Source organism: Otolemur garnettii, unplaced genomic scaffold (assembly GCF_000181295.1).
Source record: "Otolemur garnettii isolate 467f Iridium unplaced genomic scaffold, OtoGar3 scaffold00049, whole genome shotgun sequence".
Lineage (NCBI taxonomy): Eukaryota > Metazoa > Chordata > Mammalia > Primates > Galagidae > Otolemur > Otolemur garnettii.
Genome location: NW_003852444.1, coordinates 5,170,471 through 5,197,908, shown reverse-complemented (window position 1 = coordinate 5,197,908; position 27,438 = coordinate 5,170,471). Strand labels below are relative to the sequence as shown.

The 27,438-nt window shown below is 42.8% G+C and overlaps 1 protein-coding gene and 1 non-coding gene across 5 annotated transcripts in view; both read right to left on the bottom strand.

Moving 5' to 3' along the window:
- Positions 1-27,438, bottom strand: part of HIPK2 (homeodomain interacting protein kinase 2) — a 138,511-nt gene that overhangs the window by 20,947 nt on the left and 90,126 nt on the right. For 2 of the 4 annotated variants that reach the window (XM_003791572.3, XM_003791573.2), the window contains exons 10-12: positions 18,494-18,636; positions 14,996-15,175; positions 10,841-11,122 (exon numbers count right to left, since the gene is read on the bottom strand). In XM_003791572.3, coding sequence (XP_003791620.2) covers positions 10,841-11,122; positions 14,996-15,175; positions 18,494-18,636 — 605 coding nt within the window. The remainder of the gene's footprint in view (positions 1-10,840; positions 11,123-14,995; positions 15,176-18,493; positions 18,637-27,438) is intronic. The other 2 variants (XM_012806288.2, XM_012806289.2) reach the window with 1 other exon arrangement.
- Positions 7,387-7,525, bottom strand: LOC111725905. The gene has a single exon (XR_002773851.1). It is a non-coding gene; the product is annotated as a small nucleolar RNA SNORA7 (small nucleolar RNA).

The following is a 27,438-nucleotide window of genomic DNA, read 5'->3' as shown; positions in this document are numbered from 1 at the left end:
GGGAAGAGGAAGGATAGAACAGGGCTGCAGAAGGGTGGTAGGGGCCAGGAGGCCCTGGCTCTGGTCTCTGACACCTAACACTACTGTCATCTGGGCTGGATAATTCTTCCAGTGGCTGGACACTGTCCTCTATAGTTCAGGGTAGAGGGGTTCCTAACTGCATCTGTGGGTAAGAATACAGGCCCCGTAGCCAGTGGTAGGGCCCCTTGGGCAAAGTTATTCTACCTCCTGGTGATTTGGTGGCCTCATTAGTAAAAGTTGGGTAAAGATCACACCCACCACAGGCTTGTTCTGAGAACTAAGTGAGAAAATATGTGTAAAATGCTTCGAATGGTGCACAACACATAAGTATTCCATAAAGTTAGCGGCTATTACTATCACAAGTACATAGTAAGTGCATTTAACGTGTAAAAACAGATTTGTGAAAAACTTATCCAGGCAAAGAAGATTCTATCAGGTTAAGGACTTGTGAGAAAAGTTTCATTTTCTTGCTTGTCTATGAATAAACCAGGAGATTGAAATGAAAGAAAATTGAAACTCAACAGTTAGATATCTTTGGAGATCCATGCTAGGTGCTACAGGGAATATCTGTACAAAGAAATACGTGCCTTTGCCCTGGAGATTAAAATCTCAGTGGGTGACTGTATAAAAACATGACAAGTTAAACAGTAAAAGCTTTAAAAGAACCAGTTAAGGAGAATAATGGGCGTCACAAATCCTTCCGTGATGAACGGTCAGATGAAGTGTACAGGTGATGGTTGTTAAGAAAGCCAAAGAGGGTGAGGAATGAATAGGTTGCATGTATTTACGGCTCTTCACATTGACTTAAATAAAATGGATAAATTTTAATTAATAAAGGCCTACAGTTCCCATTTAGAACAGTTTAAATGCAAAAAGTCCATATGCCTGTTCCTCAAAAAGCTAAACACAGGCTGCATGCAGTGGCTCACACACCTATAATCTTAGCACTCTGGGATGCCAAGGTGGGTGGATTGCTTGAGCTCAGGAGTTCAAGACCAGCCTAAGCAAGAGCGAGACCCCATCTCTATTAAGAATAGAAAAACTCCCAAGGCATTGTGGTGGGTGCCTGTAGTCCCAGCTGCTCAGGAGGCTGAGGCAGGAGGATCACTTGAACCCAGGAGATTGAGGTTACTGTGAGTTAGGCTGAAGCATTCTAGCCTGGGCAATAGAATGAGACTCTGCCCCTTCCCCTCAAAAAAGCTAACCAGAGTTACTGTGTAACCAACAATTTCATTCATAAGTATGCACTCAAAGGAGCTGAATGCAGGGCTCACATAGATGTGTGTGCACGGATGTTCACTGTGCCACTATTCACAATGACCAAAGGGTGGAAACAACCTAAGTGTCCCTCAATAGATGAACAGATAAACACAATGTGGCACATTCCCACGGTGGGATACTGCTCAGTCATGAAAAAGAATAAAGTTGTGACCCACGTTACAGTAGGGAAGAATCTTGAGAACACAGTGAAATAAACAAGCCAGACACCAAAGGACAAATATTGTATGATTCCACATGCATGGAATATCTAGAATGGGAAATTCATAGACAGAAAACAGATTAGAGGTCACGAGGCTGGAGAACAGGGCAGGGAGGAATGGGCGATTCGTATTTGACTAATAGGTATAATTGTTGTTTACAGTGATGGAGAAGTTTTGAAAATAGATAATGATGAATAGCACAACACTTTAATTAATGTGACTGAATTCTACACTTAAGAATGGCTGAAATGGAGAATTTTATGCTATATATGTTTTACTATCATTAAAAAAAATCAATACAGGCTCGGTGCCTGTAGCACAATGGTTACGGCACCAGCCACATACACTGAAACTGGAGGGCTTGAACCCAGTGTGGGCCTGCTAAATAACAATGACAACTGCAACAAAAAATAGCCAGGTGTTGTGGTGGGCACCTGTAGTCCCAGCTACTTGGGAGGCTGAGGCAAGAGAATCACTTAAGCCCAAGAGTTTGAGGTTGCCGTGAGCTGTGACGCCATGACACTCTAACAAGGGTGACATAGTGAGACTCTGTATCCAAAAAATAAAAATAAAATAAAAATAAACAATACAATATACTAAAAAACATTCAGTTGTATATTCTCGGTGGTGAATTAGATCTCAATTAGGCTCATTCAGAAACAAAAAGCAAATGAGATTCAGAGTCTAGGGCACTTCAGAGCTTCCAGCAGCAGGGATACCTGGGAGGGAAGGGTGGACCCTGAGGTCCAGCACGAGAACTGGGAAGTGGGGCTCTGTGAAAAGCCCAGGAGGTAGGGAGAAGGGATCGGAGAGCAGCAGGTCAACACAGTAAGCTGAGGAATGAGGCGAGTAAGGGGATGTTACTAAAGGGAACTCCTCACTCCTGCTTATTACAAACTGCTCCCGGAGCCAGGGCAGGGCTGGAGGCCGTGACCCCAGGCAGCTCCTGGTCCTGAGGAGATGCAGGGAGATGGTGCTTTCCTGCCTTTCACATGACTGAGGAATACATCTCTGGTCATCTCACAAGACGTGGATGTGTTCTGCTGTAGCTGCCTGCCCGGTGGGTAGAGGACCCCACGTGAAGACAGAGGAGTGTCTGGGAGCTGGTGCTATAGTCCTGGCTCTGCGGTGCTGCACTGGCGTGACCCTGGACAGTGTCACCTGGATAACCTGTAATGTCTGCCCAGCTCTAGACTGCTCTGAAATCATGGGTAAAGATTAGTCATGGGATGAAAGGCTCCACGGTGAGGGTCTCTGAATGACAGCTAAAGACACCATCGAGAATAGGATCTGCTCTGCTCCCAACTCGGAGAGGAAAGAGAGCTCTTTAGCAGCTGCACCTCATCCATAGACTCCGAACTGGCTCTTTCTTGCTGAACGTATCTTCCGTAGGTTTCGAGTCGTTTAGAAAACAAACAAATTAAAAAAACAAACAAAAACATATTAATTTTGGCCAAGTCTAATCTGTCCTCAAATAAAGTTCCGCTGGGCATAGTCAACATTCTTCACTCAAACTTGGAAACTATATACAAGTGTCAGCTCAAAATGAATAAGAATTTTCTAACAACTGGAACTATGTAACAACTGGCTACTACGGGCCATTTCAAGGGTCAGTTGAGTTTCTTGTCACTGAAGGATGGCTTCTTTGTAAGAGTTGACAGCTTGGCCAAGATGACAACTTGGGGAGAAGGGAGGGCCATTTCCTGGATGGAAACCCACGAGGTAGTGAGCCCTCCCACCACAGAGGACTCCTGCATATCAGTGTCTTGTTATCTACCAGGGAAATGGGGCAAAATCTCCATAAATTCTTCATGGGGCCCACCCCGTTGCTGTGGCTGGAAGCCCCTATGCCGAATGAACAAATACTCACGGCAGAGCATAAGGCTGCTTTACCTCCCTTTACCTACAGGCAGGTAAATGTGTCTGACAGGTTTGGAAAGGTGAATTAATTGAATAGTTGCTTCTAATCTCTTCCATTGTTAGAAATTTCTGTGCTCTACCTAAATATACTATACAGATCAGAAAAGTATATAGGAAGCTGTTAAATGAGCCATTTTAACCAGCACACGTTTGAGATGATTGCTGTGGATTCTTCAAGTTTGTATGCATTGGTACGACTGGGATTCATTCTGCTATGGTGGCTAATTACTATTGACAGGTTATTGATCCATTGTGGGTTGGTTAATGCAAGTAAGAGAGTGATAGGAGTAGAATGAGAAATACTCGCTGAAATGGCCTTGATGAAACAGCTGAAACCTCTGAATCAGGAGCAAAGCAGTCAGAGTTCACAATTGCATTGTGTTGTCATGGCAATAGATGATTTTCATCATTTCTCAATGATAAAAAGAAATGAGGAGCTAAGAAGAAATCAGCCCCAGTGGAGAAAACACTGCTGGAGGATCAGATATAAACGTGTGACCCCTTCCCTACAGGGTCCTATTTGGTATGTGTTTCTTTTTTCATTTTTTAAATAGAGTTGGGATCCTGCTGTTGCCCAGGCTAGAGCACAGTGGCACAGTCATATCTCACTGCAACCTCAAACTCCTGAGCCCAAGTGATCCTCCTGCCTCAGCCACCCAAGAAGCTGGGACTAAATTCAGGTGCAGGCCACTACGCCCACCTAAGTGTTCTCTTTTGCTCCCAAACTCCTGGCCTCAAGCAATCCGCCTATCTGGCCTCCCCAGGGGCTGGATTATGGAAGGATGTGAGCCATCTTACCAGCCTGGAATATGTTTCTGATTTATACTGGCTAACCTGAGTCAATTTTATCATTCGAGACCACAGTCAAAACTCATCTCCTCCAATGAACTTTCCTTGACTTCTTTCACGCCTCTGATTTCATAGCCAGTGCTGCACATTTACCACTATGACACTGGTTACTAAACACAGGTAACACTGGATGCAAACGGCCTCCTGTTCAAAGTGCTTTCTATGTGTTAGCTCCTTCAAGTGTCATGGCAAGGTTAAGTGATAAATATGATGACTCCTTTCATTTTAAAGACAATGAACTTCAGATATGGAGAGCCTGGGTTACTTGCTTGCCCAAGGTCACAGAGCTAGTAGAGTTAGCATTTCAGCCCCGAGCCTGGTCTTTGGGTCACTGTGCTACACGCCAGCCTGGTACTCAGCAAGCACTGAGTGTAAACTATGGAGACTCCTCCTTCTGGCTCCTCCAGGGCCCTCCTGCTACAGTGGTCTTCCCCAAGCATGCGGCATGATGGTTCTCGTGGCACGCTTCCTGGCGGATGGAAATGAGAGCTGCTGGCCGGGCTACCTTCGGCGGGTGTGTGTTACCTGCTGTACTGTTCCCATGTCCCTCACACCAGAGACACACCCGGACTGTTTTAACCAGCCCTTCACGTGAGGAGAGGGAAAGAAGTCGATGTCTCCAGGCCAATGTGCTCTTTCCTTATAGCTCTTGACTTAAAGTTGTTGGTGAGGGAAAAAATCAGTTTAATATGCATATATGTCCCATTCAAATTATATTATCTCCATATTTACATCTGTGTGCACGTCTCTGTGTGTATACACACGTTTATCACTCTTAGAGTCACTGTTACGTGACTACTCTCTAGTCATAAAATCAGAAATGGGGCTTGGAAGGTGAGATGCGATGCAGGGAGGGAGTGTTCTCCCTCCCTCCTCTCCTGCAGTCCCTGTCTGCCTGGCCAGCCCAGGAGTTGCACTAGCCTTTCCTAATCCCCTGGGTGCATCCACTGAGCACCTGCCACCTTATGGTACCCAACCCCAGGGGATGTGCAGCTGGGGACAGGAGGATGCTGTGTCTCTTCTGCAAAATTCAGCCCATAAGCCACTCTGTTTAACCCACTGGGCTGTCTTGAATGGAGCCTGGTAAAGAGGGTACAGTGACGTTGTTGGGACCAACATCCTTCTATCACTTGAGATGAGTCACATGATGGAATATCTTTCCACCATTGGAGTGTGTGGTATGTAAAACCCAGAAACAACCAGGTCACTTCAAGTTGACACTGCGTCTGGGCTCCTCTGTTCCTCACTTAAGTTTGAACGCCCCCGCGAGCACAGCACCAGGCTGGCTGTTAAGTAGCTTCTCAAAGAGCAGCAGGAGTGAGGCGCCAGGGTCACAGGTGGCAGTGGAAACTCTTTCCGCTTTGGGTTTTTGCCCATGCGTTAACCACTGCGTGTGTGCACGCTGCTCGCCACAGTTTATGAACGTTCTGTTTTTAGGCCTAACTTCTTGAAGCAGCAGTTTACCAGTTTCCTGATCATGCTTTATTTAGAATAATTTCTCTACATTTTCAACTTAGCAGTAAAGAAGGAGAACATTTTGCGTCAAATATTTTTTTATATAAACATGTTAAGAGTGACTCAAGTAACTGTTTTTATATCTAAAACATTGAGTGATATTTAGTAATCAATTTTCTTAAAGTTTACATTTTTTGGTCACATTGGCTGAAATTTGAGTGGCTGCTTACATGTGCAGAGAGAAATGCAGAATGTGGTGGTGTCTGATGACCCAGTAAAACAACCCACCTACTGGAAACATCCAGCTAACTGAGAGAATGAATATACGAATAAATAATGGAGACCCGACAAGTGATTTCCAGCTGATCAAATGACATGAGCCACTTTGGTTACTCACTTTACAAATTATTCTCCGGAGGGGAGGTTGCATGCTGTAGCCTCTACAAGATCATTCTGGGCCAAGGCAAGGTTGGCAGGGGGTTCTGGATAATAAAAGTTTATGTATCTATAAACTTTGTCCAAGAAGATTCCAGATGAGAAAAGATGGCTTGTTGAGCACATGTGTATAGTTAAATGCATCTCTAATCAAATCTTCTATAAATATTTAAAATGAGACCAGTTTTACTACTCAATCCTGAGGTACCCAGACAAATAAGTTTGCTGTAAAGTTTGTTTCCTGTCTTTAGCCATGACCAAACAGTCCCCGGGTCCAGGATGGTTCACTGATAAATAGGACTCCACAGGCTTTTCCTTGGCCTCCCTTTTTTTTGAGGCAGTCTCACTATGTCACCCTCAGTAGAGTGCTGTCGTGTCACAGCTCACAGCAACCTCAAACTCTTGGGCTTAAGCAATTCTCTTGTCCCAGCCTGCCAAGTAGCTAGGTCTATAGGTGCCCACCACAATGCGGGCTTTTTTTTTTTTTTTTGGTTGCAGTTGTCATTGTTTAGGAGGCCAAGGCTGGGCTCAAACCCACCAGCCTCAGTGCCTGTGGCTGGCACCCTACTCACTGAGCTATGGGCCACTGGCCTTCCTGTTTTAAAAATCTCCTCAAAGAAATGAAAGACCTGACTCACCCCTTCTCACTGCCACGGCTCTGGCACCCTGACAAATGCCTGCTTCCCAGGGGGGATGCCCTAGGCCCTAGCGTGGTGCCCTGTAGGTGTCATGAGGGCATACTGGTGCTGGCAAGATGGGAAGGACAGAATTTATTTGTTGAATTGATGACTGAAATGAGTTCTTTTTGCCAGTAATTAACTTTCCCATTTCTTCAATGCCACGGCTGCTGAATCCCAATTCTGTTACTCATGGCCTGATAAAGGTTCTTTCCTGGACCTCAGTTTCCTCATTCATTTAATGGGAATAGAAACACCGGCCTTTTATAGCTCATTGAGCAATGCCAGAAAGAGCGCAGGTGAAAACACCTGGTGAGCATGACTCCCTCCACTGTAGCTCCAGCTCTCCATCTGCCTCTGCCATGGGCGAGGGCTCCCCCTACAAGTGGGAGCTGTTGGCTGGCCCTCTGCTCCGGCAACTAACAGTGCCACAGATTTGGGGTCAGAAATAATGCTTTTTGCTTTGGCACTCTCTTTTTTTTTGTATATTTTTTAGACCCAGTTAAAGAAAATTCCTGGAAGGTGGCTTTCCTGGCTAGAGGTTGAACACTTGTTGCAGAGTGTCTTCCAATCACCACTACAGAACAAGCGGGGAACGGAATGGGTCCCTCTGCTAGGCTTGCTTTCCCTCCTGCTTCCGAAGCTGGCAGGACATGAGGGTCTCTCCAGATGTGATCCCGGGAGGTTGCTTTGGTACTCTTTTAAAGATTCTAGGCAATATCATCTGGTCCGGGAGATTTGGTGACACCCTCAATTAGATCTAAAAAGGGGAATTTACTATGATTTGTCTCATGCTGACTCTAAAAGAGACTTTGAGGAAACCAGCACTGCCATCGCTGTGAACGCCAGCACTGCCTCACTACTCTGACCACTGAGCATTCCAGGGAAAGTTACAGGGCTGGCACTGGAAACTTGAAATGCTAGAATTGGGGTGAGTAGCAAATAGGAAAATGAGGTCAGGAGCACGGAAGATCAGAATCAAGATGCTGGGAACAATCAGGTTCAGGAATAGGATGGTCCGGGTGCAGCAGGCAGGTCTCCACTGTCCAAGCTGGAACACAGAAGGGCTAGGGAAGCCCTCCAGTTGGAGAGGGGCTATGTGACCCCTCAATTTGGCTGTGATTGGGTGGGGGCACACCCTTGTTTTCCTTGAGTCCCTCTATCCCTTGACCAAGCTGACCACTCCCATCTAAGGGAGGCCCCCCTCAACACGCCCCTCTCCCTCCTGAAATCCCTTTCCCCAGTGTCTCACTGTGGAGCTCCTGCTTCTCTTTGCCCACCATGGAGGCTCAGCCCCGTCTATCACCTGCAGGAATTTGCAATCTCACCTGCTCTGTTGTTGGTCCACACCTGCCAGGACCTTTGACCTTAAAAACTCCCCTCCCTGCTGTTTCTCAAGCTATTTTCTCTTTGGATCCACACGGTGTGCTCTGTTAGTTTGTGTGGCACTGATACCTGTTTTGTGTTATAATGATTTGTGTGTGTTTCATCTTGCTTATTACCCTGCAAACCTCACGAGAACAGAGACTGTCTACCATATTTATGTAACACCTGCAGTTCCCGGCATAAGATCTTATGCTAGTGGGGCCAATAAATATTTACTGTATTAAATTTTATGATAATTCTGATTTCCAAGAACAGGTAATCACATTTCCCCCCATTTTTTCCTTCATTCCCAAATGCAGTCACAATAATATGATCACAATTACACAGTGGTTTTTCTATAAATAAACAGCTACCAGTTCCTGTTTTATCCTTCTCAGACTCTTAATATGCTTTCCTAGCTGTGTGAGTCCTAAAACATTTTCTAAGGCAACTGTCATTTGATTTCTTCAGAAAACATTATTATCGTATCCTATTCTGTGAGCTCCCCGTCATGACTGTGGACAGCTGAAACCTTTCAGATTGCTCCCTGGTATCCATCTGCAGTTTCCCCGCCTTGGCCTCATGTCAGTGGCACACTATCATGGCCCTGGGCAGGCAGGTGGTCCCTGTCACTCTTCCTCACATGGTGCTGTGGTACCCAGTGACCCACTACCCATTTGGCTTCTGTGGCTGCCCTCCCCCGTGCACCTGCCCTCTCCTGGTCTCTTTGTTTCCATCCATATCCTCACCAGCTGCCCATCATCTCCATTCTTCCTTTTCCTTCTGGGGCCCTCTGGGACTGTGTGGAAGGAGGTACATGCTGTGGCTTTGGCATGTGCTTGGGCTCTGGGCCCTGCCAGCTGTGTGAGTAGGGAGATGGCTCTCTCATGCTCCCTTCCCCAGACACACTGCTCAGTCCTCTCCTGAGAACACACACCAAGAGTCTGTATCAACTCAAGTCTTAGACTTCAAACGTGATGTTCCAACCTAGCTGATTTGTAGTGGCTTTTGTTTTTTCCAGTTGAGGCAATGTGCTGTCCAAGACTATTCAGCTAGGAATGTGTGGACAGCCCAGTCCAGGCCAGGCTTTGGCTTAGGGCCAGGAAGAGCCTTTCTCTTTGTGAAGGAACCACTAAGTCATGTGAAGACTGAGCCTACAGTATTCTTGGGGGTCAGGATGAGGCACGGAGGACAGACCAGTCCTGGGATAGGCAAATGGGAGTAAAGCCATGCCCTCCTGCAAATGTGTGAAGTCTGCACCTGCACTCTGACCCTGAGACCCCAACGGCACCTGGCACCTGCCACGACCAGAAGTGGCAGGTCCACTATGTTCTTCTCTGAAATCCACTGAAGATCAGCCTGCGGCATCCAATGGGAAGAGAAGACGCTTGAATGAGACATATATTGGCCCTATCCTGAGAAAACCCCAAACCACTGGAATTCCTTGTAAAGCTGGGAAAGGGACAGCCATGCAGGAATAGCTATAGTGAGAAGGCTTCAATCAAGCTACCTGTACATTCGATAATGATTTCAAGTGTGAGAATTTATTATCTAATCAAAAGGATTTGTGATTACTAATTAGTTGCACTGTATCCAATCAGGAAATTCGTGCCTAATTGTGAACGCTAACCTTTACCTGCAGCGCATGCTGACTGGCAGTGTCAGGCTCGGGAGTAACCAGCCCCCTCTCTGGGTTCTAGGTCCCAACACAAAGGAGCCAGTGGAGTGGGTTGTGAGACTCTGGGCCCCTGGAGGTACAGAAGGCCAGGGGAGCGACTAGGAGAGGTTGGTTCATCAGGCCTGTGCCACCTGATGAGCCCAAGTGAAAACTGCATTTTTTTGAGGTCCAGGTGGGAAGTGTAGAAAGGGGCTCTGGAGCCGGGGTTAATAGTCTTACAAACATAATAAATATTTCTTCCTCTCCCCAGGAAGCACACCGAGAGTAAAATGAATTCTTACTACTCTGGATAAACACTAATGGTCTCCGGGGGAAGAGCCAACTGGCAGGTTTGAAAGATTGGGTTAATCAGACACAGGGAAATTTCTGATTAATTGGCCAATTACTTTGAATTTTGAGTGAGCCAAGGCAACGTTAGAGAAATAGCCTGACTGACTGGGAATAAGTTCAATAGCCCGAGGCCGAGATTTTTAAGCTTACAAAAGTAGAAATACACTGGGATTGTGTGCCTGATTTTTATGCGCTCTAGTTCCCCAAATGCATAGGGCCTGTAACTATTTTTCAAGACCACAGTGATACAAAATTACTTTGGTTTTGAACACTTATGAAAAACCTGACATCTCTTAAAATAACTTTAGGACTCTGTTTCTCAACCTATTTTCTCTCATGGCACACTTGAACCTAGAAGCTTCCGTGGCACACTTCAATTGTGTTGATCCAAAAAAAGAGCAAAAAGAAGAAAATACTTACGGTGCTTGGAACTTCTTTTGAAAATAATTAATGATCTTTAAACATTTTTGTGACACACCTAAGATTTCTCATGGCACACAGGTTGAAAAATCACTACTTTAGGAGACGGCAAAATTTAGGAGAGAGGGGTCACTGTGTTTGCTGACGGAAAAGGGCCCAGGCTACGCAACGCAAGCCCTTCCTGAAAGGCCAAGGTGAAACTGCCTCACCTGGTGGGGGCGTGTTTCTGCTCCTCCTCCTCATCAGTGTCGCTACTGATGGTGATGACGCTGACCGTAGGGCTGGGGGTGTCGGGAATGACAATTGTCTGCCGCTGCCGCTCCCTGGTGGTGCTGGAGGCCACGTCGCCCCAGCCACATGTGACTGCGGTACTGCTGGCCGGGCTGCTGTGCACCATGGCGCAGCGGGGAGGTGTGTTCTCCTTGACGCGTTTGGATCGCTGAGGGGAGCTGATGGCCTGAGAGGAGGACACCTCACAGGTGGACACATTTCTGTAACAACATAACCATACAGGCTCACAGTCAGGCCGTGACTCCTTCCAAGGAGCCCAGCTGCCTAGAAATACCAGCTTTGCCAAATCTCCATAAAAAATACAGTAGAACCTCTGTAAGGTGACCACCCAAGGGACTGTCACAAACTGGTCAACATATGGAGGTCAACATACTGATCAACATAAGGAACTAGGTCTACTGTACTGATAGGTACATGTGGTCAGGTCTGGTCTATCTGAAAATTAGATCAATGCAAGGAGGTGGTCAGTGTAGGCAAGTGGTTGATTATGGGGGTTCTACTGAAGTTTGAGGGCCAGGCCAATCTCAACCTGTAACTGGGAAGGTGGCCACCTCCAGTGGTCTTTCCATTAGTTACTATAAGATGGGAGACAGCAGCCTGGCCTCCTCTGGGCTCTGGTTTGGAGCTATATGCCAATTCCTGGGACAACGGGTACAGCCAAGGCTGCAGGGAATGGGTTGTACCCCAGAGGTGTATGGGTCTTGCAGGGCCAGATGTAACAGCTAGGACTCAGCTGAGTCTGCATCATGCAGCCCCTTTGTCCTCAGGGTCAAGGTCCTACTTTGACCTCTGCTTTGTCGTACCTTAAGTATCTAAATGTACTTAAGTCTTGTTTGGAGGGGGGCAGTCAGAGAAGTGGTGTTTAGCAAATAAAGCTTGGGTTTCCTTGTTAATGGCTGTTCTACTGTTGATTAAACTAAAACATTTATTTCTAAAGAAGTTCAGGATGTAAAGGAATTAATCTTGGTGAACAATGGTTCAGCTCTCTCTCCTCCTCTGGAAAAAGGACACGACCATTCAAGGATGCATGTTCGTAGTTTAAAAAAACAAAACTAGACAAAAACAAAAACTCAAAAATGATTTTTCTGGATTTTGAAAGAGACTTCCAGTCTATTTGAATTGTAATAAAAATTGGGAAAAGTGCAAGAAGAAAAAGCATGCTTAGAGAGAAACCTTTTAATCTTGATTTTCACTGAGTTAAAATTCCTTTTTAAATTAGCCAAAGGCATTTCTGTTAACTTTAGGGAAAAAATACACTTTCTTCCCTTCCCATTAAACTCTCTGCTGACCCTGGGACAAGTCAGAGAATCCCTTATATCTGAAATGTTGGGAAACAAAGGTGTTTTGGATTTTGGATTTTTTTCAGATTTTGGAATATTTGCATATGCATGAGACCTCTTAGGAATGGGACCCAAGTCTAAACACAAAGTTCATTTGTTCCATATGCATAGTATACACATGGCCTGAAGGTAATTTTATATAATATTTTTAAAACTTTTATGCATAAAACAAAGTATTTTTTCCCCCTCTTTGTGAATCATGAATGAAAAAGTCTTGACTGTGACCTGCCACGTGAGGTCAGGTGTGGAATTTTCCATGGACAGCCTCATGTAGGTGCTTGAAAAGTTTTGAGTTTTAGAGTATTTCACACTTCAGACATTTGAATTAGGGATGCTCTACTTATAATATCTATATAGTGAGAAACTAAAGTCTCAGTAATGAAACTTAGACTTTTATATGTCTTTGGAGATTCTAGCACCTTCTAGTTAAAGGGATGGCAGTGAAACAAAAATAATTCAAAAAAAGTGGATTTAGGTTTCTATCTAGTTGGTGTAACACTCGCTCCTTTTGGGGTGTTGGTAATATATTTGACTGACAAGATCATTTTACCATTTGTACTTAGCAAAAAAACCTACGTATTTGTTATTGCTAATATCTTACAATTTTGAGATTATGTTTTCACTATTAGGAGTTATAATATCTCCACTTGGCATAGTTAAAGAAAAGTATGCCTTGCCATGTCACTGACAAGGGAGACACTTCTGGTCTTTCAGACTATTTTGCTTAAGGCATTGGCCTTAAAAATAGACAAATACATAACTTTGGCCTTAATTTTATAAATCTTTAAATGCACTGGCAATGAGCCTTCATGAGGCTAGTGGGTGGTGAGGAGACAAAAAGGAGGGACTTCCAAATAGGCCGGGAGCCTAAGTGTCCCTGCACAGCCACGGTGAACCAAGAGGATGCTAAGCTCAGTTCTGGGTTGGACCAGTGTTCTGTGTGACTGCCTATCTGGCTGGGCATGACAGCCCGTGGAGCATCCAGACAGCGGACTTAGTTGATGCCAATTTAATAATGACATGGTATATTGACACAAGGCTGTCAAACAAAAGTGTTCTGGAGGGCTGCCAATGATCTAAGATGAATTTCCCTGAGTTGTCAAAAATACCCAAATAAGGAATCTTGAAGAGGGATGACAAGTTGAGGAAAGTCCACCAATTTTGAAATAAGAATGAAAAAAAAAATCAGGCCTAATATCTGGCATCTAGTTATATGAGAAAGAAAAAAAGTAAAATTCACTAAGCATTCGTACATTGGACTTCTCTTGATGAACTTATCCCAAATAAACAATTAAGTACCTTCAAGTCAATGCCATTAGGAAGAAAGGTACAAGCAATTCTGTGATCATGTAATCTCTCTCTCTCCCTATGTATTTTTTGGCATGGAAATCTATATATTTTTAAAATGTTAGCTTCATGGCAGTATAATTGACATATACTAAAATCCCCCCTTTTGAAGTGTTTGATGAGTTTTGGCAAATGTACAGTCATAAACTCCCACCAAAATCCAGACTTAAAATCGTTTTGTCATCTGAAAAGTTCCCTCATCCTGCTTTCCAGTCAATCCTCTCTTCTACTGGTTTCTGGGCAACCCCTGATCTGATCTGTCTCTATGTTTTGCCTTTTCCAAAATACCATATAAATGGAATTACAGAGCATGTAGCCTTCGTCCATCTTGATTTTTTTGAGTTCATTGAGATGAGACTGGATTTAAAGGGAATGGGAATTTTAGTATCCTGCTGGTTAGTGTCTGGGAATAACCAAAGTTATTGCTTATATTTAAGCAAAGAGCTACATTAAATTTCTGATCTTAGATTTTAAAGAAAGTACATTTCTTTAGTATTCGTGTCAAAAAATTATCATGGTAAGTGAGCATTCTCTAGGCCAGAGAAAGTTACAAAGATTCTCTCTTCACCAAACTTTAGACAGGCTTTTGAATCTTCTTCTAGGACCATATGGTTATTTTGTGGTAAAATCCAGTTTTGGCAAAGAACCAGGCTAAGTCAGTTTACTAAGAACTCCCCACCCTTGACAGCTCATCAGGTTCCTCATCCTCCACCATCCAGGTGATGTCTGACTACCCTGGCTGTCTTCAGCAAGCATTCTGCTGGGTTGGTTTAGCCTAGTGGTTCTCAGCTTTCCTAATGCCACCACCCTTTAATACAGTTTCTCATGTTGTGGTGACCCCCAACCATATAATTATGTTCGTTACTACTTCCTCACTGTAATTTTGCTACTGTTATGAATCATACTGTAAACATCTGATATTCGCACTGCTTGTTTGTACATTCCCACCTGCCTGTGCCCTACAGAGTTGAGTCCAACTCTCTCACCCACTGCCAAGACCCTTTGCAGCTGCCTCTATACCTCGTGGCATGGTCCTGATACAAGTCCTCCTTATCATAGTTTAATGAGTATCATTGAATAATGTTTTCTTTAATGAAAAGGACGGAAGCACTCAAGGCATTGGACATGCAGTAATTCCAGGCCCTCACCCTGAGGAGGAAGCCAGAGGCCGGGTCCACGCTCGTACAGGGCCCAGAACGAGTGTTTTCTGCCACCCCTGGGGCCATCCACATGGTATAGGAAGTTCTGCTAGCTACTGCTGGGGAGGAGTTGCTTCCTGTCCCCTGCCACCAATCTGGAGCATGTGCTGATACTTCTTAAAAGGCAACCCTTTAACATTTGGAACCCCTGGGGTTTCTCCCCTATAGGTTGGCGCTCACTACCTACCTCACAGACAACTGGTGCTGTTTACTCTTCCGGGAAGAAGTGGTGCTGGTTGGCTGCTGCCGCATCACGTGGGCCACGCCCACATTTAAAGGCTGGGCTGCAGGAAGGGTCACATGACCGGTCAATAGCGCTGGCTGCTGCATGATGGGATTGTAATGGCTGCCGTGAGCATGCGTGTTCCTGAAAAGGAGCCAAGAAGACATGGCACTTTACTTAGTGGTTTTAAAAGCGTCCCTCTGTTAAGATCAAGTTTTCTCCCCAGTTAACAGCCACTAGCTATGCTGTGAGGTTGATGAAGACATGAGCCTCGCCAGGTGAGCTCAGCAGGTGCGTTTCCTGGGAGCAGGAGAGTTTAGGCGCTGTGCCCAAGCAGTGGTTGGTGAGTGAGAAAGAGGACTTTGAAGTGGGAAGATGCCACGAGTGCAGGCTCAGAGCTTTTAAGTTCTAGGGACTGGAGACACATATTCCCTCCAGGGCTTTTTAAGTCCTTGAAGAGGTGACTAGTCTTGAAGACTAATATGTGTATTTTATCTTAGAATTTATAAAGTGCCTTCAATGGGTTAGTTTGTGAGGGAGGTGGCATTTGTTAGTAATACCATTAACGAGGAAATTGTACTTTATGTGGAAAACAAACGTTGCAGACTGGGAGCCATATGTTTCTGGCGTTAGGAATTGTTAATGTTCTTTTGAATTCCCTTGGTGACTAGAACAATGCTCAGGCATGTAGCAGCTGATCAATTAATTACACGCTTGCTGAATGAACAATTAGATTAACCGAAGTTGACTAGGCATGTATAGAGTTTGGTATTAAATCAAAATTAATAAGAGCTATCATAGAAATACTGGCAGCCCTCAACCTGAAAATGGGTTATGTTTCCAAATTCTTATAATCGAGACTGTATGACACTCAAAGCCTTGTTTTCCCACAGAAATGATAAAAGTAGTGATTAAGAGCAGAGATTTGCTGATAATACACAATACATTTACTACATAGTACAATTAAAAGCTAAAGGAGAATTCATTTGAACTTTTAAAAATCCTAAGATTCTATCTTTGCAAGATGGGGAGAAGAATGAATAGGGAAAAACAAAGAAGTAGATGAACACTTCTGAAGAGATTTTGATAGAGTCTTTGGGGCATTTAGTAATATGTAGACTTAGAAACTGATGTGAGGGCTTCTTAATTTTGTTGTCTACTGCAGACAAATGGCATTCTTTTTCCTTTGATAAAGGCCCAGCACTGGTACTTCTCTTTTGTTTATTAGCCATGATGATGGATAATCTTTGGCTCACACATGAAATGGGCCAGAGGCTGGGAGGAAACCTGCCTTTAGATGTTTTCTGTGGTCACTAGGTATGGGATTTTTTTTCTTAAGGTAAGGGAGGAGGAATAAGAAAATATGCATGAATGAGTGAGGTCTGAGTCCTTCTGAAACTACATGAGCTATAAGACAAAGGAACAAAACGAGTATGTATGTGTGTGGTCTTTTAGGAGAAAAAGGAGTGAGGAAAAAAAAGCAATTGGTCAGGCAGTTTTCCACTTGGGTGCAGTTCCTGATGAGTGGGAGGAGGAAAGGCTGGCCTGCTGAGCAGGAGTCCATGTGATTGGGGGAAGGGAAGATGACAGCTTTATTTATTGCCTGTCATGTACCAGGCTGTGCAATGGTGCACATTAAGTCTAGGCCAAGTGCATTGTATTTTATCTGAATTTAAACTTACCAACAATCCTGTGAGGGAGGTATTATGAGCCCCACTTTATTGAAGAAGAAACTGAGGTACATAAAGTTTCAGTTGCCTCAGATCGTGCAGAGGCAGAATTGAACTCACATGTACTTGGGTTGAAAGTGTTTCCAGAGTATGGGGTTGGGCAGGGGGGATGTTGCTGGGGACGTGTGTGGGGCTGTGAGCAAAAGCCCCTGCAGTCTCTTCTTTGTACTAGGCAGAAAATTAAATGGAGGAGAGGAGGAAGCCACAGTAGACCGCAGTAGACGTCTGTCTCTCCCTTTCTACCTTTTCCTGGGAGCTCTTTACTCACACTAGCCTTTTGGGTCAGAGCAGGAACTGTGGGAGGCTTCCTGGGTGGTATGGAGGCGAGTGACCTGCCCTGATGTTTGTGCTGAATGAGAGACAGCCCAAAAGGGCCATGGGGACTTGGGGGCGACTTGGAGGGCTCCCATCTGGCTCTGCACTGGTGAAGGGGGGCATTGTGCTGGTATGTGTGTGGGGTGTACAAGGAAAAGTGGGAAGTGGGCATAGAAACAACAGAGCAGGGTGTCTGTGGGGAAGTCAGTAGATAGGGTAGAGTTCTGGAAACAGACAGAGGGGGTATGGCATGCTGGCCTTTGGGCAGCCGGATACATCTGGGGGCCGGGAAAAGTGGGCTCTGAAGTGGAAAATATGACTCTTACTCAGGGATGAACATTCAACAGACATGCCAGAGTCCACCCTCCTGAATAAACCCCATTCTGCCAAGCCTTCCCCTGGGAGTCAGACAGACCCCAGTGTGCCCATGTCTCAAAACACCATGACAACAGTCGAGAATTGCTTAGGGCTCCAGGGACTCTCTGCTATATTCTTTTATTTATTTATTTTTTCTCTTCTATATTCTTTTAACTGGTGACAACTCTTTATTTTCTGAGAGTGGAATTGAATTTAATTCTGAGAAACAATCAAAAAACATCCAGGACCAAGTCTGGTGAATTATAACTGGTGATTACATGGTAAACTGGATTTGGGGTGGAAGAATGACAACTGAATACAAATTCATGAAGCTGATTTTCTTATATCCTAGTAAACTATTTAAAAACAACCTGTCATTACACTTTAGTCATAGTGCACACTATATATACATCTATATCTATGTATATACATATATATATATTTGTACTATATGTGTGTGTATATATGTGTTTTTTTTTTTTAAACAGATGTGGTCTCACTCTGCCACCCAGGCTGGATTGCAGTGGCATGATCAGAGCTCATATAAACTTGAACTCCTGGGCTCAAGTGACCTTCCTGCCTCAGCTTCCTGAGTAGCTGAGACTATAGGAGTACGTTACCGTGCCTAGCTAATTTTTAAGTATTTTTTAGAGTCAGATTCTTGCTCTGTTGCCAGGCTGGGCTTTTTTTTTTTTTTTTTGAGACAGAGTCTCACTCTGTTGCCCTGGGTAGAGTTCTGTGGCATCAGAGTTCACAGCCACCTCAAACTCTTGGGCTCACGCAATCCTCTTGCCTCAGCCTCCCAAGTAGCAGGGACTATAGGCGCCTGCCACAATGCCTTGCTAACTAGACTGGTCTTAAACTCCTGGCCTCCCAAAATACCAAGACTATAGGAGTGAACCAATGTACTAAGTCCACACAATATTTTTAAAAGCCTTAAAAGCTTCTTTACATACCCGGAGTTCAGGTTCAGGCCTGCCTGGCAGTTCTCTACATCAGTGGTGGAAATAACCTCCCATCCCAGATGTGCCCACTTACTCACAAAGGGTTTCCTACTCACCTCCAGTCAGCCAACTGCTGGGTGCCTGCCATGGTCTCAGGAATCACAGTGGCGTGCTGCACTGACGTGTGGGTGGCCACTCCAGTCAGCTGCTGCCATGCTGGGGGAAGCAGGATCTGCTGGGTCCCACTCGGCCAGGCCTGCTAGAGAGCAGAAGATGTTTGCAATGACCATGTTTGTTAATCACATAATTGATTTATATGAATCCAGCATGTATTCCGTGCCCAGTGTTGTGCTAGAAGACCTTGTGATGGGTATGAAAGTCTCAAAGACTAAGTTAAGGGGAGAAAAAAATTAAAATAGAAGATGATTAAGTACAGGGGCACAGAGTTACATGGAAGGGAGTAATTTATGTTGAAGAATTATTTATTTATCTATGTGCGCTAATGAGCAATGGTCAGCATTTCCAGACATTCATTTATTGACTTGTTCTGTCACACAAGGGATTGGCATAGATGTCGGTTAGATGAGGGTGACTCCTTGCCCTCAAGAAGCTTTCTACCTAATATCTCCTTTTTTTTGTTTCTTTTGATGCAGAGTCAAGCTTTATTACCCAAGTTAGAGTACAGTGACATCATCACAGCTCCCTGCAACCTCCAACGACTCTTGGGTTCAAGCAATATCCTGCCTCAGTCTCTTGAGCAGCTGGGACTACAGGTGCCTACCATAATGCCTGGCTAATTTTTTCTGTTTTTAGTAGAGAGGATGGTCTTGCTCTTGCTTAAACTGAATTCCTGAGCTCAAGCAGTCTCCCACCTCAGTTTTCCAGAATGCTAGGATTATAGGCATGAGCCAGTACACCCAGCCCTCTAATATTCTACCTTTTATTTATCAATTAGAATTGTGTTGTCTGCTAAATCTGAGTTTTTATAATTCTGAGATTGTTAAGTATCTGTTGCCTACATCTGAGAGCTAGCAAGTATGAAGCCAAGTTGGGACCTTCAGCTTAACTTAAAAAGGAGAGGAAGTCACTGCTTGAATCTTTATAATATTAAGTTTTTTTTCTAAGAAATCTAAATGAACGTTCATGACTCCTCCTTGGTAGACCGGTGTCTGTGTTGTGTTTTAAGCTTTTTCTATCTTCAGTCACTATTCTGCTTGCCTTTGGTCGTTAAATGATTCAAGCTGAATACTGCTGTCCAAAGTTGGACACTTAAAGGCCATCACTAATGTAAAATACCCTTGGGCAGGACAAGGATTTAAAGATTTGATATCTTAGTTATATTTCTCTCCTTCTATTAGGCTGGACATGACTAACATTGGATAAATTATCTAATCAGTACTCCAAAACCGTGCATTGGTTTTTTTGGTTTTTTTTGTTTTTGAGACAGAGCCTCAAGCTGTCACCCTGGGTAGAGTGCTGTGGCGTCACAGCTCACAACAACCTCCAACTCTTGGGCTCAAGCAATCCTCTTGCCTCAGTTTTTCCATTTTTAGTAGAGATGGGGTCTCGCTTTTGCTCAGGCTGGTCTTGAACTCCTGAGCTCAAGCAATCCACCCACCTTGGCCTCCCAGAGTGCTGGGATTATAGGCATGAGCCACCGCGTCAGGCCTGATGCATGTGTTTAATATCTGTGTTTTGACTCATGTATACAAACAAGCACTTCTGGAAATGGATTACAAATTTGAGTCAAGGCTTAAAAAATACTAGTGCTGGGCGGCTCCTGTGGCTCAAAGGAGTAGGGCGCCAGCCCCATATGCAGGAGGTGGCAGGTTCAAACCCAGCCCCGGCCAAAAACTACAACAAAACCAAACCAAACCAAAAAACACTAGTGCTTATGAAAATGATAGAACCACATTTTAGCTCTGTGGGGACAGTTCACCTGCTTCATCATGTTCATGTTGCAGATGAGGCCCAGTGAGAGCTCTTGTGCTTTTTGGATATTGCCTGTTTGCTTTTTTGATCTGTTTTGATACAGGCAGAAAGTTCAGGGACCAAAGATAATACTACAAGTGCCTAACCAATAAATGTTGAGAAAGCGAAAGACGCAACTCTACCAGGGCTATTAACTAGAGTTAATCTGATTTCAGATTAACTTAATCCACAGTTACCAGTAAAATGATAGATTAAAACGGCTGCAGATTCAAAATATTAAATGAATAATAATTTCATTTGCAGTAAGATTTCTATTGACTTAGCCATTTGGAAGTTATTTCAGATCTCATAGAAAGCATAAGTTTTGACTAATGTCATTTTTAAAAAAAGTAAATCTTAGTATCAAGCTAAGATCATCATTTGTTTTTAATTTCCTCAAAATGCATATTACCATTTTGCCTCAAAGAGATAGGGTCAAAAGGTTGTTTTTTGACTACTTTTGCTGATTGCTATGTTCAGCTCATTTGAGACAACAGTTCATCAGACATTTTTATAATTTATTTCTACTGCTAAAAATGAAGCTAACATTTCCTGGTGCATATTGTGTGCCAAGCACAGGGGTAAGTCATAAATGGGTTTTCTGATGTCTCCCAGGCCTGTGAGGTAGGAATTATTATTTTCTTCCATTTCTCAGATAAGTAAATCGAGACACAGAGAGGTTAAATAACTTGCCCAGAAATATGGTAAATTAAACATGTACATTTATGGCTTCCTCCAAACCCAATGAAAAAGAAGTAAAGGAATAAAATATAGATTCCTAAGGGCAAAGAGTAGACACAATAACAGTTTAGATTTTAGAAGCTGAAAAACTGATGGGCAATTACTAAGTGAGTTAGCAGATCAAAGGAATGTCACATCTGCGTGTTAAATGCCTCAGTTCCCAGATCCATGGTGTGCAGGCTTATAACTCCCCCAAAGCAGGAGGCTGACGATTCTCTCTAGGCTCACAAGACTGGCTGATGAGAAGAAACTCTGCTAATGAAAATTCTGGGCTTGCCTCCTTTCGGCCTGTAGAGAAGCCCACATTCAGTAGTCCCTGGCAATTAGTTTGGCAGTACTTTAGTCTTAAATATGAGTGAACAGCCAAGGATCACTGGATATTAAAGGAAGCTGCTAATGTGAAAAAATAAAACACACAAACAAAACGAAACTCAGAGGAATCAGAGTAAATTTCCAAAAATCTATAATTAACCTCCTTGCAGAGTTAAAGAATATATATCCATGAAACAAGATCACATATAGAAATATGTATCTATGTACCAACAGATACACAGTACTTTAGTCTTAAATATGTATTTATATACCAATAGATAGTCTCAAATATGTATCTACATACCAATCGATACACAGTACTTTAGTCTTAGATATGTATCTACACATCAATGGATACACAGTACTTTAGTCTTAGATATGTATCTACACATCAATGGATACACAGTACTTTAGTCTTAAATATGAATGACTAGCCAAGGATCAATGGATTTTAAAAGAAGCTGCTAACGTGAAAGAAAATAAAACACACAAACAAAAAGAAACTCAGAGGAATCAGAAGAAAATTTCCAAAAATCTATAACTAACCTCCTTGCAGGCTTAAAGAATATATATCCATGAAACAAGATAACATATAGAAATATGTATCTATATACCAATATCTGTATTCACAGAACGAGAATAAACTCTTGGAAATGAGAATTATGACAACAGAAATGAACAATTCAAGAGAAGATTAAAAAAAGTTGAAGAAATCTCTCAGAAACTAGCACAGAGATAGAGGGAAAAAGATAAGAAAAGTGGAAAATCAATTTAGAAGTACCAACACTTAATAAAAATTCTACAAAGGTGGAACAGAGAAAATGGAGGGAAAGAAATTATAAAAAAAAAAAATTCCCAGATTAAAAGAACAAATAGGTCCTAGGTCAGATTAATTTTTTTTTCTCAAGGCAAATAGGGCTGGGCACAGTGGCTCATGCCTGTAATCCTAGCACTTTGAGAGGTCAAGGTGCGAGGATTGCTTGAGGCCAGGAGTTTGAGACTAGCCTGACCAACATAGTGAGACTCTGCACAACCCCTCTCCACAAAACCAACTAGTTGGGTGTAGCGGTAAGCACCTATCATTCCAGTTACTCAGGAGGCTGAGGCAGTAGGACCCCTTGAGCCCAGGAATTTGAGGTTGCAGTGAGCTGTGATAATGTCACTGCACTCTAGCCTGGGCATCAGAGGGAAATACTGTCTTGAAAAGTAAGTAAGTAAATAACTAGGATGTTCAGGACAATGTAAGAAAAAAAGACCCACAAGGAAGAAGCATTTAATCATGAAATCTAACAACACTAAGGAAAAGGAGAGTCTTTTAAAATTTTATTTATTTATTTAGAGACAGAGTCTTACTCTGTTGCCCTGGGTAGAGTGCTGTGGCCTCATAGCTCACAGCAACCTCAAACTTTTGGGTTAAAGAGATCTTGCCTCAGCCTCCTGAGTAGCTGGGACTATAGGCACCTGCTGTGACACCTGGCTAGATTTTTTTCTTTTTCTATTTTTAGTAGAGATGAGGTCTCTACTCTTTTAGTAGAGATGGGGTCTCAAACTTGTGACCTCGAGCGATCCACCTGTCTTGGCCTCCCAGAGTGCTAGGTATTACTTATTTATTTATTTATTTTATTATTATTATTATTTTAGTGACAGAGTCTCACTTTATCGCCCTTGGTAGAGTGCTGTGGCATCACCCAGCTCACAGCAACCTCCAACTCCTGGGCTTAAGTGAGTCTCTTGCCTCTGCCTCCCAAGTAGCTGGGACTACAGGCACCTGCCACAACACCCCGCTATTTTTGTTGTTGTTGTTGCAGTTTGGCCAGGGCTGGGTTTGAACCTGCCACCCTCGGTATGTGGGTCTGGCACCCTACCCACTGAGCTACAAGGTGCTGCCTGGTATTTTTTATTTTTAAAAGAGACAGTATCACATTGTGGCCCAGGCCAGAGTGCAGCACTGCAAATGCTCACAGCTCACTGCAGGCTAGAACTCTGGGGCTTAAGCAAATGATCCTCCTGCTTTAGCCGCCCAAGTAGCTGAGGCTACACAGGTGCACACCACAGTACCTGATTGGGATAGTCTTAAAAGCTTTCAGAGAGACAGAGGAACGAATACCTCAATATTCTCAAACACATCAACATATTAAATGTATACACCTTTGTGACTCTGAAAAGGTTTAGGGCTGTCTAACGTCATATATAGAAAACTAACCCAATGAAAAACGAGACACTAACTCCAGGAAAAGCAAGAAGTTGTACAAGAAAGGGAACATAATCACAGAACATTATGAGGCTCAGCTGAGAATGTTACGTGGTATTGATGGTAATTACGTAACTATTACAGAGGAGTTGCATGAAAATTCTTTGGGAGAAAGGAAGAAGGAGGGAGGGACAAGAGTGTGTGTTTTATGGCAACGGGACCTGGTTAGAACACTGAATCTTCATCTTCCATAATTGGAAGTCAATCGATAATACCTAAAATGGAAAAATCAATAAAAAGCCGTCTAAACTTGTTATTTAGAAACATGGAGTTAAATAACAGAGTTAAAAATGATTGTTTGGGGGCAGTATAACTTAAGGATGGGAACCCCAGAGCACAGCTATTTTCTCATAAGTTTACAGTGGCATTTAACTTTTAAAAATTATGTAATACTTTGAAAAAGAATTAAATGTCAGAAATAACTTCACCAAACTCATACAGCCAGTGGTGGTGGGGCAGGCATTTGGACATGGTGATAATCCTCAAAACTGATCATCCCTGCTGGGATCAGGCCTTGGTAGTAACTGCACAAAGACGGCATGATCAAGTCTTCAGTACACAGTGTCAGGTGCCAAGCAAGACAGGAGCAGACGGCAGGACAATGGTTAGAAAGGCTGGTTGCAGAAAATGTTACCACAGGAAGTTGTGAGTGAGAAGCATTGAAATTTTGTATTTTGGACAGTTTAAAGAGTTCAAGCCAATGGTTTGTCCCTAGGGAAACATTTAAAGGCGTCAGGTGGTATGATTCCACCGGCTAGAAGAATATAAAAACTTCATGACAGGGTTCTGCCTGTAAGAGTCTGGCCTTTCTGAATTTCTAGTCCAAGAGGGTTTTGGATTCTGCCATTTGACATGTGAGAGAAACTCAATACCGAGTCTATTAAGAACTGACCTTCCCATCTCTCTCCACTTTTACCTAGCCATTCACAAGTTCTGTGGTGAGGTGATTCATAAAGATCACTCCCATGTCACTGACACAGAAGGTATGATCACCACCCTCTCCACTGCGCAGTCATTAGGTGCCCTACTGAGTGCGTGATTAGCACCCCTCCTGCTGTGCACACATCCTCTGGGTGTCCACAGAGGTTCCTTCCCCTGTAAGGGCCACGTGCTGCTGCTGGGAGTGGGGAGGGAAAGGGCGAAGACAGTGAAATCAGCATGAGGCGTGGATTCAAAGACTCCATCTCTGAACATTCACAAATCAAATCTGTGAACGGATTTTAAATATTTAGATAAAAAGACTCACGCCAGCTTTTTGGAGAAATTTAAAGCAAATAATAGTATTTGGAATGTCTCTGACTGATACCTAGACATTTACCCATAGAAAAATGAAAGCTTCAGTTTAAATGTTTAATTATTGCTTTTTTATAGACATCATACCAGTTTCATAAGTTAACTTACTTTTGTGCTTTGAAAGGCTGATTTAAAAATATCTGGAAAGAGCCACATCTCAACAGGCTAACACTGGCCTGGGTTAAGTGACAAGCAGAGAGAAAAAGAAAAAGCAGCCAACAAACAAAAAGAGACAACACAATCCTGGACAGGGCAGGGTTTTTTTCACTTAATATATCTTGGAAACCTTTGCATATCAAGACGCCTAGGTCTACCATGTCCTTTTTAATGGCTACATGGTGTTCCATTTTATATGTGCATCGATTTATTTAACAAACCTCCCACTGATGAACATTCAAATTGCTTCCAGCAGTTCCCCGTTCTAAACACTGTTAACAATTAAAATCCTTATAACTCTGTATTTTTTGTTCACTTTCCCAATTACAGCTTTAGGTTAAATCTACTTGGGGATTTACAACACTCTAGGGACTCTTTTTCAAGTAAGCAAAAGGTAAAGCTCTCTCTTGCTATGATTAAAGGACTAAAACAGATGCAGGGTGCTGAGCTCACTGGTTCTACCAAACTGAACAAGGAAGAATGTCCATTTTAGCTAATAAGAGGTGCTAATTATTATCTCAGAGATAGTTCCTGGCTCACTAAGGTTAAGTGTGCAAACACAAAAAGGGTCTCTAATTAATCTGTGAAGCACACATGAATTTTATAGATTTTGACCCACAAAGGAGGAGCAACAGTAGGCTGGTGTGGATTTTTACCACTCAGATAAGGTATAAACAAGCCTCTTTGTCCCTGGACTGAACGTTAGTTTTCTTTCTCAATCTATCTTGGTTTTTTCTGAACTCCCCACTATTATTAAACTGTGCAAACAAAAGGAAGCTGCACGGATTGTTGTGAGAGGAAGGAACAGCAGGCCTGTTTTAAAGATAGAAGGTCCTCTGTTTACAAACCTTGAATAAGACAAAACTCTGTGTGCCAGCAGTTCTTGTTGTTAGTAGTGACTTGCACAGTGTCATTATGGACATGAGCACAAAAAAGGCAAAGAATGGTTAAAATCAATTTAAACAGGCCGTTCCAGAAAGCAGAAAAAGTAATAATACCCAACATGTTTTAGGAGACTGGTATAACCTTGTACTCAAATCAGATAAGGATTCTATAAGAAAGGGAAATTATATGCCATTTTTCTTTCTTTTTTTTTTTCTTTTTGAGACAGAGCCTCAAGCTGTCCCCCTGGGTAAAGTGCTCTGGCATCACAGCTCACAGCAACCTCCAACTCCTGGGCTCAAGTAAGTCTTCTGCCTCAGCCTCCCAAGTAGCTGGGACCACAGGTGCCCGCCACAATGCCCGGCTATTTTTTGGTTGCAGCTGTCATTGTTGTTTGGAGGGCCCAGGCTGGATTCAAACCCGCCACCTTAGGTGTATGTGGCTGGTGCCTTAGCCACTTGAGCCACAGGTGCTGAGCCTATATGCCATTTTTCATGTATGAACATAGGTGCAAAAATATTAACTACAATAGTTACAGACTTAATTCAGTATCGAAAAGCATACCACATCAGGCACAACATGATCAAATGAAATTTATCTTATAAATACAAAGGTAGTTTAGCATTACAAAATCTATTAATATCATTATTCCATTAACAGATTAAGGAACAAAAAGCACATGAGTATCCCAATAGATATAAAAAATATATACACTGATATAATGCAGTATTCATTTAAAAACTTAACAAACATAAATGAAGTGTCTCTATTAAATATTTGTAGCACATAAAATACCTAATAGTAAATAGCTAGAATTTCCTTTAAAGTTAGGTACTAGTTAAGGATGAATAATATCATCACTGTTATTAAACATTGTTTTGGAAATCAGTCCTACTGAGCCTAGTGGTATAAGTAAGAACAATAAATAAAAGTTGTAAGGATTAGAAAGGAAGAAACAAAGTAGTATCATTTGCAAATAAAAAGACTGTCTATACCGCAAATCCAAGAGAATTTACAGAAACATAAAACTATCAGAATTTAGAAGCATTTCTAGATGACTCAACAGACCAAAATCAGTTATATTCCTACAAACCAAAACCAAATAATTAGAAAATGCAATATAAAAAATGATTATTAGCAACAAAAGCTATAAAATACTAGGAATTATTCCAACAAAGGAAAAAGAAACTTTACTGAAAGTACTAACATACAGAGTTATACCATGTTCATGGATAAAGATGACAGTTATTTCTAAAGTAAATATAAATTCAACACAAGTCTAAAAAATATAAATCAAAAAAACATATATAAATCAGGTTTTTTATTTTTGGAACTAAAATTCTTATAGAAGAGTGACATTAAAATTCATATTGAAAAGTAAAGGGATAAGAACAGACAAGGAAATTTTGAAGAACTACATTAGAACCTCCATAGTTGACTACCTCCCTACATTGA